Source organism: Trichoderma breve, chromosome 3 (genome assembly GCF_028502605.1).
Source record: "Trichoderma breve strain T069 chromosome 3, whole genome shotgun sequence".
NCBI lineage: Eukaryota > Fungi > Ascomycota > Sordariomycetes > Hypocreales > Hypocreaceae > Trichoderma > Trichoderma breve.
In genome coordinates, this window is record NC_079234.1 from 3,440,806 (window position 1) to 3,456,230 (window position 15,425).

Consider the following 15,425-nt stretch of genomic DNA (forward strand, 5'->3'; position numbering starts at 1 on the left):
GGCTGGGAACTGCGCTCTGGAAGCCAAGCGTAGCATAGAAGCTGAGTTGAGCCTTGACTCGTGAAGGACGTCTACTATGCTTGGCGTGGCTGATGTGTTTCCTTTGTCGAGTCTGGTCAATGCTGACCCATGGCCTTTTCATCCTGCCGGACGGGTTCAAAGTCCGGTCGTCTTTATGATACCCAGATGCGAGTGCTACCTTTCGGCCCCAGATCTCCCGCTGGCCGGGAACTGAATCCTGGTATTGTCTACCATGGTTCCCATCGGCGATGGGGGCATGCGAGTCTTCGGCGTTGAATGTCGGCCATGGCTGGGCATTGGTCCTCTATGAAAGCTAGCTAACCAGCATTGCAGTGGCCATTGTTCGCTTTGACTTTCCTTGCAATATCGCTACCAGCACCCTGACTGCCAGGCACAAATCTTTACTTAGAAGCTCTGGCCCTCTAGGCATCCTTCGTATGCAGCTATGAAAAGCCATCACATCCCAGGTTCATCTCCGCTGCCGACCCCTGCAGACCATCACTTGCGTCTCTTTTCGCTAGGTATTTGCGCATACTACTGCAACTCCGTACAGGCTTCTGATGCCCGCTTCTCCCTCTTCGCCTACGGAGCATTCCTGTATAATCCATAGTACCTAATGCCGTTTAACCCCCTTCCCTCTGCATTGCAAGTCGTGATGGCTTTGATGGGCTGTGAACCGATTGGCCGCATGGCACAGTACAACATTCTGAAACCGGAACTTTTAGCCTTGAAACAGAGGGCATCCAGCTCCGTGGGCACCGTCTATTCCTATTTCGCTCGTTTTGGAATCCCTGTGACGGGGAGGTCGCATTGACATCGTCACATCGGCGCGCGGTGCCTCACGCTTTCTCCTCTTGCCATTCAGCCGCTTCGGTCAACTACCAGGGCAAAGTCATAAGGGAGTACGTCCGATGTCTGGGTTTCAGATAAAGCATTCCGTTCGTCTCTAAGAATAGGAACAAAAGCTGGGCACGGAGTACGTACCCAGTAAAGCTATCTAAGGGACGGTTTACGAAATAGGGCTGATATCATGATTTGGCGTCTGCTGGTGAGCGTTGAAAATTGTGATTTGTCACACCCGGTTCCCCCGGCGATGGAGGCCTGCGAGTTACGAGCTATGAGAGATGTGAGAAAAGAGAGAGGGAACAAGCAATGACACCCCCGTGATGCGATTACAAGGTCACAGCCGCGGCAACTGGACGTCTGTTCCTTCGCCTTTGACAGGGAACCGGGGGTGGTTGAGCTGTCCGTGCTTTTGTTACCTGTAATTCCCGCGGTCCCAGGCGAAATTCAGACCAACTGCGGGAGACAACAGGATCGCTGGGGAAATGGCCTGATTCTACCCAGGCCGTGGAAATTGCCCTTGCAGATCCGGCTTGTTTGGAGGATCTTGTAGGGTAGCTTCAATTTCGCATATGCACGTTGTAAGCGGCGTGCTTGGATGGTCCATGGATGATGGCGTTGCATTTACAAGCCCTGAATGCAGAGAGCTTGCCTTGCTTACGCAATGAAAAAAAGGAAAGATGAAAAGCAAGGAAAAGAGTCGGTTGTGGCTTGTGATGGTGAGGACTCACGACGTCGTGCTAATACGACCTCGCAAATCAGACCTCGAGATTCAATACTCATACGCTTCTACAGGAAGGATGATGCCTGTAGATGCTTGTAACTATATAACCGATGGATGTATCATATTATACAACTCACCATATACAGTGCCAGACGGACTGCAGAAAAACCAAGGACATCAAAATGAACATACGTATACATGAGAAGAATACGATCAACGTCTCTAGACGAGTCTAGTCTGGCGGATAAGTGCGGATTGTCTGTTTCTGTACTTCGTATGCTGGTCACTTCTCGATTCCCCGTGAGTCCCGACACAAAAGCATGAGTAGGGATTCTGTACAGCCTCGTTGATCATCCCTGGCTTTTGTTACTCATCACAAGTCACATGGAAATTTCATCATCACCTCTTGAAAAGGACTACCAACCGTGTCTACTACAATAATGATGAAAATACGGCTGGGGAAAAAAAAAAGCAAGGCTGCACCGCGGATACAAAAGTCCCGAGATAACAAGACGAGAAAACAACACCATCGTATACCGTTCAAGAAGCACAAAAAGAAAGGAAATAGTAAGATGAAAAAAAAACAAGTTTTAAGCGAAAACCCCAGGACATAATCCTTGGATAGGTACAACGGGATGTAGTAAGATGAAATAAAACAAGCCGAGCTGCTCGAATCAATAAAAAGAAAAAGCTAAAAAGAAACGAGAAAAAAGCAAAATATGAAGAAGTCTTTGGCTCCAACACATACAGACAGACAGACAGATAAATGCAAGTTGAACTAATTACAACGTTTTCGTTTCGTTTTCTTTTCCGTCAGAAAAAAACAAACAAACAAATAAACAGGAAAACCAACAACAGCTCAGCTGCCTTGCCCTTGCATCAAACCAACCACTCCCACCCCCTTACATCAACTGATTTTTTTGCTTTTTCTCTCATTTGCTTTTTTCCCTTCTCAGGAATGGCTCTTTGCTTTCTTTCTTTTTTTCCAAGATCCTCCCGTTCCCGTCTTTCCCACGCCCCTTAGACTCCAGGCTCTCGATGAGACGACAACACACACGCACGCGCACACAAAGCTTTTCTTAGAACAAAAGGGTAAACAAATCTGGATAGGTAAAGGCCGTGATACTACTGCTGTACTAGACACGGATCTAGGATCGTGCCTCTTCTAGTTCTAGCTCGAGCTGCCTGATTCGCTCGCTCTGGTCCTGGGATCCCGATCCAAGCCGTTTCTTGAGTGATTCGACCTCGGACGTCAAGAGGCCAATCTGGTCGTTTTGCGCACTAATCACCTTGGTCTGGTTCTCAATAAGCTCCTTAATCTCGCTCAGGGAGGTTGTAGGATCACTGGAAGCCGCGGCGGGGGTAGGAGCTGGAACGGAGGATACGGGCTTGACAGGAGCTGGGGCGGGTGAGGCGGCTGGAGGAGTTGCCGGCTTCGGTTCGGATCGGATAGGCAGAGGTGCTCGCTGAACAGGCTTGACCTCTTCGTCAAAGCTGGATGGCTCCTCCTGCTTGGGCTCCTCCTCTTCGTCGTCCTGGAACTTGTTGGCCATGGCGGCAATGGAGCTCTTCTGGTCACTGACACTAGGAGGCGGGGCTCGCACAACCGGCTTGGGCTCTTCCTTGGGCTCCTCCTTCTTGGGCTCGACCTTGGGGGCCACTACGGGAGCGGGTGGCTGGTAGTCTGCAGCAACCTCCTTAGGAGCAGTTCCCTCATAGACACTCTCCAAATCAATCTTGGCCGGGAGTCCAGTCTTGCCATCGAGCCACTCCTTGGCGCTGACGGCGGGACGAAGGCCTACGGCGGGGGGGAAGATGTCTGCCTGGAAGGTCTCTGCTCTTCGAGGCACAGTGAAGGAGATGGGCTCGATGTAGTTGTCGTTTACTGTCTTGAAGGCGCGCATGACCTCGTTCTCGTGAACCTGGGATGGGTTAGCCGGGGCTGTCAAAGTAACACCCACGAGTCGCTGAAATACTGACGTTGATACCGCGTCGCGGAATAAAGGCGATACCTCGCTGGGGATCGACAGACTTGTACTCGCTCAGGTACTCAAACTTGTCGTTCTCGTACTCGTAGTAGCGGATGTTGCCATCACTGTAAAGCTGGTCAGTAGCTGCACACAGTAATCACAAGATGGTAACCCATAGAGGCGAAGGAAGGAGAGAGAGCTTACCCCTTGCCAGCAAGGTAGAGGCAGTTGGAACCGTCATCTATAAATCACATGTCAGCGACCTGATCAGCGCGACTTGGAGGAGTGTTGACATGAACGAACCCCAGAACGGCATGCAGACACCGGAAATGGCATCCAGATGAGTGAATCCTCCGATGGGATCGCTGCGGCCAGGCTCCCACAAGGCAATCTGGCGCTCGCTCATCTTGGAGAAACCAGTCGTGGCGAAGCGGTTGTGTTCGCCCAGCCAGACTGCTCTGCTGTTCTTGGCGCCTGTGTGGCCCGCGTACTCGTGCACAGGCTTCTCCTGGCGGACGTCCCACACTCGGATCTTCTTGTCTCGCGACGTCGTGACAAGGAGATCGCCGCTCGCGTTCCATGACAGACTCTGTACGATGTCGCCGTGGGGGAGAGTCAAGTGGTTCTGGCCGGTGCCGATGTCCCAGAGCTTGATTGTGAAGTCGCCCGAGGCAGAGGCGAGGATGTTATCGGCCGCGGGGTTAAACAGGACCTGCCCGACTTTTCTATTGCGAGCTAGTCAGTATGGTGTTGTAATTATTCCTTCTGCTTCAGAAGCATGGATCACGCATCGAAATCGAAAGGGCAGTCGCCTACCTCGTGTGGCCTCCCAGCTTGCTGACCGGCGATACATCGGGGATGACCTCGGCATCCGTGTAGAGCGTAAAGTCCTGAGGGACCTCCCAGATGAAGACCTTTCCGTCCTCCGAAGCCGAGGCGATGATGCGGTCGTTGAACGGGTTCCTTGGCGATAAGACAAGTCAGCGACCCAAACCCTCTGAGCGAAAGGCAGGTTGACAAGGGGTGTTTGCTAAAAGGCAACCCGAAATAGGGGGGAAGGTTTCATAGAGGCAAAGCTCACCAGTCAGTATCGAGCACAGTCGCCGTGTGTCCGCGGAACAGAGGAATCTGGTCAGGTGCCTTTCCCTTCTCGTTGAGAGGGATGACAGCAAAAGCGCCGCCTCCAGAGGAATCCCAATTGACCGACAGGTACTCGGCGTTGGCCTAAGTTACAGCTCTTTGATCAGCAACCCGTATCCCAAGTTTGTCGCATGTCGCGTCTCGACGCCGTCCGTACCTTTACCAGGTTTGTGTCCCAGGCATTCCGGCTGATGCGCAGGTTGTCGTAGCAGAACTCCTTCTTCGTGGGCTTGCCAAAGATGTGTCCTGTAGTCCGTCAGCCTCGTCGTCGTCGTCAGCGCCAGTCAGTGAAATGCGGCTCGCGCCTGGGGAGAGACCTTACGGTACTTGGACGCCCGGACGAATCGACCAGCCATTGTGGCGTCCTCTGGCGAACGAGATCTGGGGGAGAAGGGAGAAGAGAAGAGGCAGGAGAGAGAGATGGAGGGCTTTGCGGGCTTGCGCTTTGGAAGAACAGCTGAGGGTTTGAGGGTGCTGAAGATGGAGGAAGCAGAAGTCCAGGTGCTTCACAATCCCCGTTCCAGGTGACGATGCCCCCCCGAAGGACCCCCCCAAAAGGACCCCCCCAGAGCTTCTAAGCCCACTGAAAGGGCCCGCTGCGCCTCGCCAGCTGGACCCCACCAGCCCGCTTTTTGGTGCTGCCGTCAGCGCTCCCAAGGCTCAATTAACGCGGGCATCAATGCGAGATGGCGCAAGGGTCACGTGTCTCAGCTTGAATGCAAAGGGGACCTTGTAAGATTAAGGAAACAAAGCAAATGACGTTGGTCTACAAAAGGGGTTTTGCTGCTGTATGTATGTCGTAGTTGCTATGCTCTATGCCTTGTTTACGGCAAAGCATACAAGAAGCTTGGGAATAGCTTCATATAGTTTACAATATACAATATTTAATACATACAATATACACACTGAAAGAAACAGGCAGGGTGTTAAAGGAGCAAGCATGCTCATCCTCTTAAAATACATGCATGATAATAACCCCTTTCCTGATACCGAACCCCCTTTTACTTTCTACACCCGTGCGCCCATTCATTCACTCTCTAGAAACGAACGAGGAGAGAGGGGCTATACATCATGCGAAACGATTACTACTAGATACTACTACAGTTACAGCTACTCCAAATTTTGCATCAAGGAACTGCGCATTGGCTGCGTTGGTCTCATTATACTTGCTATAAAAACGTTTTTAGTACAAATCAAAATCCATACGTACAGGCGATCTTTTGTCGCAACAGCTGTGGAATCAAAACAGCAAACAATGAAGAAAAAAGTAGAATGTAAAGAAGAGAAAAAAAATGAAAATGAGAGGCCAACAGCAGCAATGAAGAAGAAAAATAAACGCAAAGAAAACCACCGGCAACGCCAATGAATGTGTCTGTAATAGCAAGAGAGAAAAAATGCGCCGTCCCCCCCGCCACGACTTCGTCGGTCATACTCCATAATCCAACACGTATTCATAACATAGCAAGTACATCTCAAGTTGGCGCCTTGCCCATCCGCTTTTTAGTTGAACGTGCTCCTTGTCCGTGAGTGCACTCTCCGGCTATCCGTTCGGCGTCGAATTTGCTCTTCGTGCTTGAAGACAAGCTCGCACCACTTGGCCCGCGACCGGGGCCCACTGGGATCCTCTTCCAATCCGGCATCACCACGGCCAATGACGTCGGAAAGGGCCTTCATCCAGCCTTCCTTGTCCTCACCAGAGTCGGCGTAGAAATCAATCACCTCGCCATTGTTGAACCGGATGCGGAAACCCTCCTCAACAAACATGTACCCCTCTTCTTCTTCTGCAAAGGCGGACCTGCGGCGTTTGCCTCCCTTGCCCGTTGTCTCTTTCTCCATCAATGTTCGACGATCGTCAATTAAACGTTTGGCGTTGGAAAGATTAATCGTCGCTCGGGGCTGGCGAGTAGCCTCATGGTATGCAGTCAGCTTTGTGCCAACAAGCTTAAAGTATCGGCGGCGCCAGTACTGATTCAATAGGTTAGCCAAAACTAGAGCATAAGGGTGGGGGGCAAAGAGAATATGGAAGAAGAAAAAAGTTGGAACATCAACTTACAGGACAGTCACCACCCTGCTGGCTCAGAACACCCTCCCAGTTACGGGCAAGCCTCTCTTCCGCAGCTTTGAGCTCCCGAATGCATGAATTCATGCTCTTGGGCATGTCATCATCCGTAACGTTCTTGGGGCGCGGTACAAAGAGAAGCTGAAGCTCCAGCTTCCCGATATTGTACGGCGCCTTTCTGAGAATGCCAGCAGCGTTGCCTCGTTTGCTCTTGATGGTGGAGGCAAAACTCTCTTCCTCGGTGGCCCACTCGTTGAAGCAGATAACTTCGACTGTGTACGGGCGACCGAAGCATCGGTTTTCGTGCTCCTTCAGGGAGATGTAAGCTCGAGCAAAGCTTCCATCTTCAGCAGCCAATGGTGAAAGGAGCTCATAGGCCGAGCCAGCATCCTTACGCTTTTGTGCCAGCGCTTCCTTTTGCTGCAGCGCAAACCGCTCTTCCTCTGCCCTTTGTCGAAGCTCAAGCTCCTTGCGCTTCTTGGGTGATGCAAACACCCTGCTGAAAGTGGATGACTTGGGTTTTGTCATCTTGACTGCTGCAGGCTGGACATGGGAGTACGTGGGCTTCTCTAGCTTAACGTTCAGTGTGAGCTGGAACTCGAGGTCGTTGGGCACGACAAGTTCGAATTCTTGCCCGATTGGTGCATTGCGAGCCAGCTCCAGCCAAGCTGTCGTCACACAGTGGACACCGTTGTCGAGAGTGAGGCTGAACCAGCTGCGCTCATCTAAGAAACAAAAAGTTAGATCCGGCTGACATTTTAGAAAAAGAAGAATTCTTACTCTTTGGAATTGGCAGGTCAAGGTCCTTGACACCAATGACCTTGACAAACAGGCGGCCTCTCTCACCCGCATCGGGGCCGGCCGCATCAACACTGTAATCTTCCTCAACAACCTTGTTCAGAGCGGTCGAATTGCTCTCCTGGCCCGGCAATGGTGGAACGGGGCTTAATATCGGCTGGCCCTTTCGAATACTGCGACGAGTTTGGCTGTTCCAGGGTTCCACAGTCCACGACTGCGGCCGGCTCGACTTGATGGGTGAGTTGTTAGCAGATCGTGCTTTCCAAGGATCCTCGGCATCCTTGTCGCTGGCAGAGACGAGTTTGGTGTTTTGTCGCATGAGATATCCGCGCTGAGAACGAGAGGTAATATTAGCATCGAGTTGATTCTTATCTGGTGAAGTGTGCTGCTTCCCTGACACTTGTCGAGGTGAAGAGTGGTTGTGGTTGGTGGTTATCTGTGCTGTGTGAGAATAGGGGCGACTAAAAGCTACCTTTTGCGTTTCAATGACTCGTTCAAAGTCTTTATCCAAGCTGAGGCCCATGTCCAGGTCCAATGTCAGGCTCTTGTTCTTAAAGCTTGGGTGCCGGGCCAGGAAACTGTCGTTGCTAAACTCAGCATCGTTGCCATCTCTTGACATGAGCGCGCGATGCTTGCTTGGGATCGATGGAACACTAGGTATTTCACCACTGACGTGCCTACGAGCCTCCCGCATAGCCACGATATCCGAAGGCGTATTGGAAATCCTCGTCTTCAACTTGGAACCAGAGGACTTGATAGTTGCAAGCCGCTCGGGAATCTCAGGGGATTCTTTGCGGACAATCTCCTCTTCATCAGATACGGGGTTATGGATGACAGAGTCGGGAGTTTCCGATCTATCTTCCGATCTGTCTGCGTATGAATCGTCGCCCCAGCCGGTACCGTCGTATTCAGGTTTGGGGACCAACTTCTCTGGAGTCTTGTTTCGGAGGATTTCAGTTGATACTTTTGGCGATACGTCGTGCTCTCCCTCTGAGTCTGTCGCCTCTGGCAATTCACGATTGAATTCAAGAGCGGCTGGTTCAAGCTCGGAACCCGAAAGCATAGAAGGGTCAAACGAAGATATGTCCAGTGTAGCTTCAGGAGTGGCGTCCGATGATAGATCAGAAACCGAGAGTGCTGATTCGCTGACCATACTAGATTCAGCCTCGGTTTGTGTTTCATCTTCAGTCCCTGCCGGAGAGACGGCACGAGGAGTCAGCGCCTCTTCGCTAACATCATGCTCCGGAGGCGACAATTCTTCCACAGACTCCTTGACAGATTCCTTGGCAGGCTCGTCGACAAGCTCCTTGACAAGCTCTGTGACAATCTCCTTGGCAGGTTCCTTGGCAGGTTCCTTGGCTGGGTCTTCCACGGTGTTCTCAGTAGGCTCAGTCCTAAGCCCAGACTCCGTAGATTGGCTGTCATCACCCCCATAATGAGAGCCCGAAGCATCCAAGTCATCGTCAGATTCGAAGTGAGACTCGTCGTCATATTCGTCATCGTATTCGGAATCGTACATGTCGAGCTCGGAATCGTCCTCATGAATAACCCGATGAATAATCACGCTGCTCTCCACGGGGTCGTCCTCATCATAAGGGCCGTCGCCTTCTTCTTCATCATCATAAGAACCATCTTCTTCATCGTCTTCGTCGTCCTCGTCATCCAGCAGAGAGTCCTCAGTGGACGGAATGGGAACATCGGGGTCAAGAGGAAAGTGTTGGTCTCGAAGGGGACTCCCCGGCGGCGAAGAAAAGTTGTACTCTGATTCGGGATCCGACAATATCTTGCTCCCGTTGACACGCTTCATGATGGACTCCCTAGAGATGGGCTGCGGCAGCTGATAGTCTCCCAGTCCGGACATGTCGCCGAGATTGTCTTCCTCTTCATGGACCTCGGCCTCTTCATCTTTGTGGATGTCGAGGGCGATTTGGCTATCGTGGCCATCAGCCGTGTTGAGCGTGTCATCACGGGACAGTGAGCTACGACTGCGACCAGAACTTCGGCGAAGACGTCGCTCGCGCTGTTGTTCGGCAGCGGTCTTACCGCTGCTGTCATCAGACATCATCATGAGCTTGAGTCTTTCCTCAAGTGACATCTTGCCGCTGATGAAGTCTTCGATATCGGACTTTGTGGCTGAGGCTGGAGGTGGGACAGGTAGGCTTCTGTGAGAACCACTCATCTTCTCCGGATCCTGAGAGAGCGCAGGAGATGAGGGCACAGAGCCGGTAGACTGGCTTCTGACATGACTTCCTGGAAGAGGGGGAAGAGGGCGATTTTCTGCGACCGAGCCGATGGATAGGCGCCCCGAACTGCTTCCTCCCAGACCCCCTTCAGGCATGGGGCTTCCATCATAATCCTCATGCTCGTGGTTCATCAAAGAGTTGTCTTTGGCCCAATCATCGGGGCCGACGACTGGCGTCTTGTCTGTGTCCTCCAGAGATGCATCGAAACTCTCATCATCGTGGCCGCCCATGTGATTGGGATCGTAGAGAAGATCCTCGTCTTCCTCCTCGTCCTCATCCATCGAGTCATAGCTGCCCTCGCGCGAATTTGTTCCAATAGAAGAGAGATCCGGAGTGGCCATCTCATACTCGTTGATCTGGGGCGGCGCATTGTCGAACGTCACGCTCTTCGTGTGCCGATGCGAGGGGCGGCCGCTAGGAGAGCCGTCCATGGCAGATGCATCTGCAGACCACGTGCCCGTCTCATGGTCGAAGCTGCTCTTGAATTTGGATGGCGAAAGTGAGGATTTGGTGGGTGAAGCCTGGTCTTTGCTGGGCCCTCTGGGCGTACTGGGACCAGAATCTGACTTTGTTGGACTCATGGGTGCAGGTGCAGCAATGGACTTGTCGCCATCAGCGTAGTAAGGGCCGGGGGAGCCTACCGGCAAACCGTATGTGCTCTGGACCTTGGCTAGAGGTCTCTCGATCTGAGGAACTCGGGTTGGGTCATATTCCTGCTTCTGCTCAAGTGCCTTGATGTTGCTGTTCTTGACGCGGGAAGCTTTCTGGAGACGCTCGATCGATGAGCGCCGGGTCGGAGAGGGCGAGCCGTTGCCGTACATGTTCTCCGAATTGCGATTTTGCCAAAACACTCGCGGCGATGTCACCGAGTCGGCGGGCGAGTTCTGGAATGGAGACGAATCATTGCCGCTGTTTTGAGTCGACTTCTAAAAAAACGCACACACCCCATGTCAGCGCGAGACATCACCAAACACAATGTCGCTAAGCATTCCACAAACCTTGGTAGGAGACATTTGGTTGTTCCAGCTAGGAGAATTGCGTCTCCTTTCCGTGGGAGAAAGTTCAGATAGGGGGCGGGGCTGGGGAGCGGCGTTGGGCGATTTAGCTGGTGACGAGCCTGGCGTGCCCTTGGCGATGCGCAATGGGTGCACCTGGAGAGAAGAGGTTGGAGGTTAGTATTTTTTTTCTGCTGCCTCTCGTGTCGGGGGCCAAGTTTGGGGGCCACGTTGGGCGTACCGGTTCAGATGACATATCGATCGAAACTGGTCTGGCTAATCCTTGCACTCGGGTTGGGCTAGGACGTTTGACGCATCAGCGCGTAGGGCCGATCAGCGCAAAGAGGTTGATGTGACTCGAGCGAGGAATGCAAAACGACTTGCCGGCGTCGTGTGTATTCCTTTATTTTTGTCGCAAAGGGTATATATAAATAAAAGGGAGGCTAAGGTTGGGGACGGCAGCCTCGAAAACGAACGTTTGGAATTGAACAAGGAGAGAGGGGGAAAAGGGAAAGGGGGCGCGAGAATATCAGAATGTTCGCCGGGTTAACTCTGTTCTCTTCAGTATGTCAGTTAAAAAAAAGAAAAAGGAAATAAAAAAAAACTGCCTCGGAGTCGTAAAGTCGACTCGATCGTTGGCATCCAAAATCGATATCAAACGATGACAACTTGGCGAGGTTCAGAGAAGGGGGGCCTATTCATTTGCAGGTCGGGAGTGTTTAAGGGAACATGGAAGCAGCAAATGCACCGCCGTCGGGCAGCGTGATTGGCCTAACGCAAAACAAAACACGGGCCCCTCAATGTGCCAGGGGTTGTCGTGGCAACGCGGCTGCTGGTGCACACTATTTTGCCTAGCTTTGGGGGGCCTTCCGGGGCACATCGCAGCTGAGGAGGGGTTGGAGGCGCGCTAAATCGTGCTGCAACAGGGCTCTCGTCAGGCGGCTTGCAGCCCAGCCAAAGGGAAACGGGAGCTAGCAGAGCCTCTGCTCGTACCAGCGCCCTATGAGCGACGGGGAGCTTTGCAGCCCCAAAAACTCAACATTGGAACCTGCAAGAGTCGCCATGGCAGCCGGCAGGGGTCTGAGACGAGGCAGCATGCAAACAATAAGACGGCGAGCAGAGTTTGGGCCGTCTGAGGACGCTGATTCGGCTGATTCCGCCGCACGATGCACCCATTCGTTTACGTACAGCCTTTGATGCAGAGACTTGCAGAGGCTATTCGCACCCGCATCTCGCGCTAGAGGCCTGCAAAGCATTCGGCCTGCCCTGTTGCGTGTCGTCATCAGACACATGCAAAGCGGTCAGTTTCCGATAGATGCCATCATACTTTCATAAATACTCCGTTGCTCCATGGCCCATGTTGTTCTTTTTCCTTCTGGCCTTTTTTTGGCCCTTAGCTGCTGCTAAGCGGTGATCCATCTTTTTTTCTTTCTTTTCTGTCCTTTCTTCCTTCGGCCGGTGGATTCATGCAAGGCTCGAGGATGCATGACAGACCCATATCCTGGTGTTTACTTTTCTTTTGTTTACTTTGCATGAACGGCGCTCTCATCTCACGGGTGCTGGTGCTGGTGCTACTCCTTTATTGGTATTATCATCGCCACTCTTACCTGCAGGTGATTGTGAAACACGGCAACGCCATGGTTACCGAGAGAAAGGACCTGGGTTTTGTGAAGGACGCTTGAGCCAGCAAATTTCCAGGCCCTGGCTGCGTTATCAAAGATGTGCGCATTTGTGTCTTACAACCCAATTTGTGTATGTACGTGGACTCGTATATACGGAGCATGACCTCCTTTGATCCACCCCGATCCCGTAGGGCTCAACCAACTCAACGAACCCAGGCTTTAGGCCCATTTACTCCAGTCCTACCTGAGGGCCAGCAGATGGACAATCTTGTTTGATCCAGGGTGGTAAACTCTATTTTTATGACGGTAACCTGCACAGCACATTGCAACACAACATAACATAAGTCTCCATCCACACTGGCGGTCCCTTAGCGTCGGGCCATTTCTTATCCATGGATTTTTTGGGGTCGGTTTCTTTTTTATGTCAACAAACGGACTGGTTTTTCTTCTCCTCAGACCCCCTGGCTCCTATTCCACTGCACGCAATCATCAAACTTGACGCCCGTCCCGCCGAAACAATCCAAAGCACTCCCTATCGTGAGATCGACTTTACCCCGGCTCAGCCTCTTGACCGTTTCTAAATCCTCCAATTGCCGACCTCCGCCGGCATATGTGACCGGAATAGAGCACCACTCTGCCAGACGCTCAACAAGCTTCTCGTCAATCCCCCTTTGCAGCCCTTCATTGTCCGCAGCGTGGATGAGAAACTCTGAGCAGTAGGGCTCCAGCAACTTTATTGACTCTGCAGATGTTTAATAAAAATGAGCCCGTAATCAAAATTACCAAGGGATTGATTACTAGGACTAACCTTGATTGATTTCCATGTCTGTCAGCGTCTGCCACTTGTTCATGGCAACAAACCATTTCTCCCCCTGACGGCGACAGCTGAGATCAATGACCAGCTTCGCCTTGTCTCCTCCTAGAGCCCCGAGAACAGCATCCAGTCTCTGCTGGCTGAAATGGCCATCCGGGAAGAGATAGGACGTGATGATGACCTAACGAAGGAGCATCCGGGTTAGCACCTCGAGACGATTTTGGTTGACGTAACACACAGGGGGCCGTCTATTCTATACCTTTTCTGCTCCCGCATCAATCCACTCCTTTGCATTCGTATCCTTGATGCCGCCTCCCACTTGGAGTCTTCCAGGCCATGCCTGCAGAGCCTGTTTCGCAGCGCCATCGTTTCCCCCGCCCAGCATAATCACATGAGCGCCCTCAAGCTCATTGTCCCTGTACAGCTGCGCAAAATACTCCGCCGGATGCTGCGATACGTGGTTTGTCTGAAGGGCCTCGGATGAGCTGTCCAGGGTGCCGCCGACAATCTGCTTCACCTGGCCGGCATGCAGGTCAATGCAGGGACGAAAGCGCGTCATGGCGATGCGAGCCCCGGATTCACAAGAGCGACAATTGCGATTTGAGAATTGCAAGTTTTATGACTCTTTTCAAAGATCTTGCCCGCTATCCGCCTTGTGGGGCTGTTAGTGTTGTGGATGATGTGACGCCACCAGTTTCACGGCACTAAAGCAAACATCGGCATTTACTGTTCTCGATTAACGTCTGAAGATTGTATCGGGTTTCTTTATTTGTGACAGCATTAAATATATTCCCAAGATTTGATTGGTGTAGTTTACATCAGTATTTTGCTTCAGATTGCCTGTAGTAGCCACTCAATTGCTTGGCTGCTCCGTAATTAGAGGCGATTTGTTGATTCTAGGGTATTTGGTAGTGTATTCGTGTGCTAGCCGTATCCCAGAGTTGTCCTTTAGTTCTCCACACCAACAACTTTTTGTTTACTTTCTTCATGAGTTGTGTGTTTCGAGGCGTTATCCATCTCAAAGATAACAAAGTCGTGTGGTGTAACAATAACAAACCTTTCCGCCCTATCACATGAACTACTGTCTTATCAGCATGGCTGTCAACGGAATAGGTGCATCCAAGTACAACATTGATACTCGCTACCCTGAATTTCTTCCCTCTGTAACTCTATAGAAGCAAGAAATGCATGGGTAAACCTGAACAAGTTCTTCAACTACTTTAGAATGCTCATAGCATATTATTGAAGCCTCAAGCCGCTGCAAGTTCGAGCAAATGATAACCAATAACTTCAAGCCAACTCACAAGCTTCCCGCCAATAGAAACCTGCCCACTCAGCCACGCCGTTTGCGGTTTGTAGGCCTCCATACCACAGTGACTGACGCCCAGTATTTTAGCTATCTGCAAAGGTAAGCTTCCTTTCTACGTAATCTCCCCTCCCTCAACGAACATGAACCACTTCACGCATATGCACATACGACCACATCCCTGGACCACCACAACGCCTTTTTGCAACTTCGTCAACCCCTAATGAAGACTTTTGGATAATGAACGAAAGCACCTGGGACACCGCCTCAATCATCACCACCAGTTCGGCAGACGAGTGTCACACGCCCACCCCCTCCACAATGTCAGACCCCGTCCACATCAAAGACGACATCCTCACCATTCAGTCGGTAGAGCACCATCCCAAAGCCGACAAGTTTTTCATGATTCGGGAGAAGCAAAAGCCACACCGCATAATCACGCTCTTCTTCGGCGATCTGGTACTCGTGGAAGACCAGTTCGCTGCACAAGGATGGCTGTGGAAATGCGTCAAGAAATCCGGCTGGTACGGCTTCCGCAACGTCGTCTCCGGCTCGTACCTTGGGTATAAGGGGCAGAGCAAAACGCTACAAGCTTGCATGCCGCATCACAAATCTAATGAGCACTTCATGACAGAGAGGCATGAAGACGGCGGCTATGTGCTCTTGACGATTCATGGTGAGGAGCTGTGGCAGGTGGCCATCTCTGAGGACGGCAAGTCGTTGGTCGAGAAAAAGGCAGAAGAAGGGGCGGGAACAGCTTGGGATTTTGTCGAAATTGGCAAGGCTCACGCTCTTTACCTCAGGTAGTGAAAGGAAATTTACCCGTAGCAAATTTGGCGATTGCACCTTTCATTTTGCCGGCCATCACGATTAGGACTGGTATGGATACT

General features: G+C 51.7%; 4 protein-coding genes across 4 annotated transcripts; 1 reads left to right on the plus strand and 3 right to left on the minus strand.

Moving 5' to 3' along the window:
• Positions 1-2,736: 2,736 nt before the first annotated feature.
• On the minus strand, positions 2,737-5,054 carry T069G_05441 (type of WD40 repeat domain-containing protein; the record flags this gene model as incomplete). Its single annotated transcript, XM_056172651.1, has 8 exons — positions 2,737-3,510; positions 3,569-3,683; positions 3,763-3,799; positions 3,862-4,283; positions 4,375-4,521; positions 4,640-4,782; positions 4,856-4,944; positions 5,021-5,054. 8 exons carry the CDS (start codon positions 5,052-5,054, stop codon positions 2,737-2,739), a joined length of 1,761 nt encoding a protein of 586 aa, XP_056029509.1.
• Positions 5,055-6,198: 1,144 nt separating this feature from the next.
• T069G_05442 (cell division protein anillin domain-containing protein) lies at positions 6,199-11,049 on the minus strand (the record flags this gene model as incomplete). The annotated part of the gene is made up of 8 exons (XM_056172652.1): positions 6,199-6,663; positions 6,752-7,101; positions 7,153-7,482; positions 7,538-7,886; positions 8,028-8,421; positions 8,482-10,724; positions 10,797-10,949; positions 11,035-11,049. The coding sequence occupies 8 exons, from the start codon at positions 11,047-11,049 to the stop codon at positions 6,199-6,201; spliced, it is 4,299 nt and encodes a 1,432-aa protein (XP_056029510.1).
• Positions 11,050-12,867: 1,818 nt separating this feature from the next.
• T069G_05443 (histidine biosynthesis protein domain-containing protein) lies at positions 12,868-13,788 on the minus strand (the record flags this gene model as incomplete). The annotated part of the gene is made up of 3 exons (XM_056172653.1): positions 12,868-13,157; positions 13,224-13,410; positions 13,489-13,788. The coding sequence occupies 3 exons, from the start codon at positions 13,786-13,788 to the stop codon at positions 12,868-12,870; spliced, it is 777 nt and encodes a 258-aa protein (XP_056029511.1).
• Positions 13,789-14,856: 1,068 nt separating this feature from the next.
• On the plus strand, positions 14,857-15,342 carry T069G_05444 (uncharacterized protein; the record flags this gene model as incomplete). The annotated part of the gene is made up of 1 exon (XM_056172654.1): positions 14,857-15,342. The coding sequence occupies one exon, from the start codon at positions 14,857-14,859 to the stop codon at positions 15,340-15,342; it is 486 nt and encodes a 161-aa protein (XP_056029512.1).
• Positions 15,343-15,425: the final 83 nt, after the last annotated feature.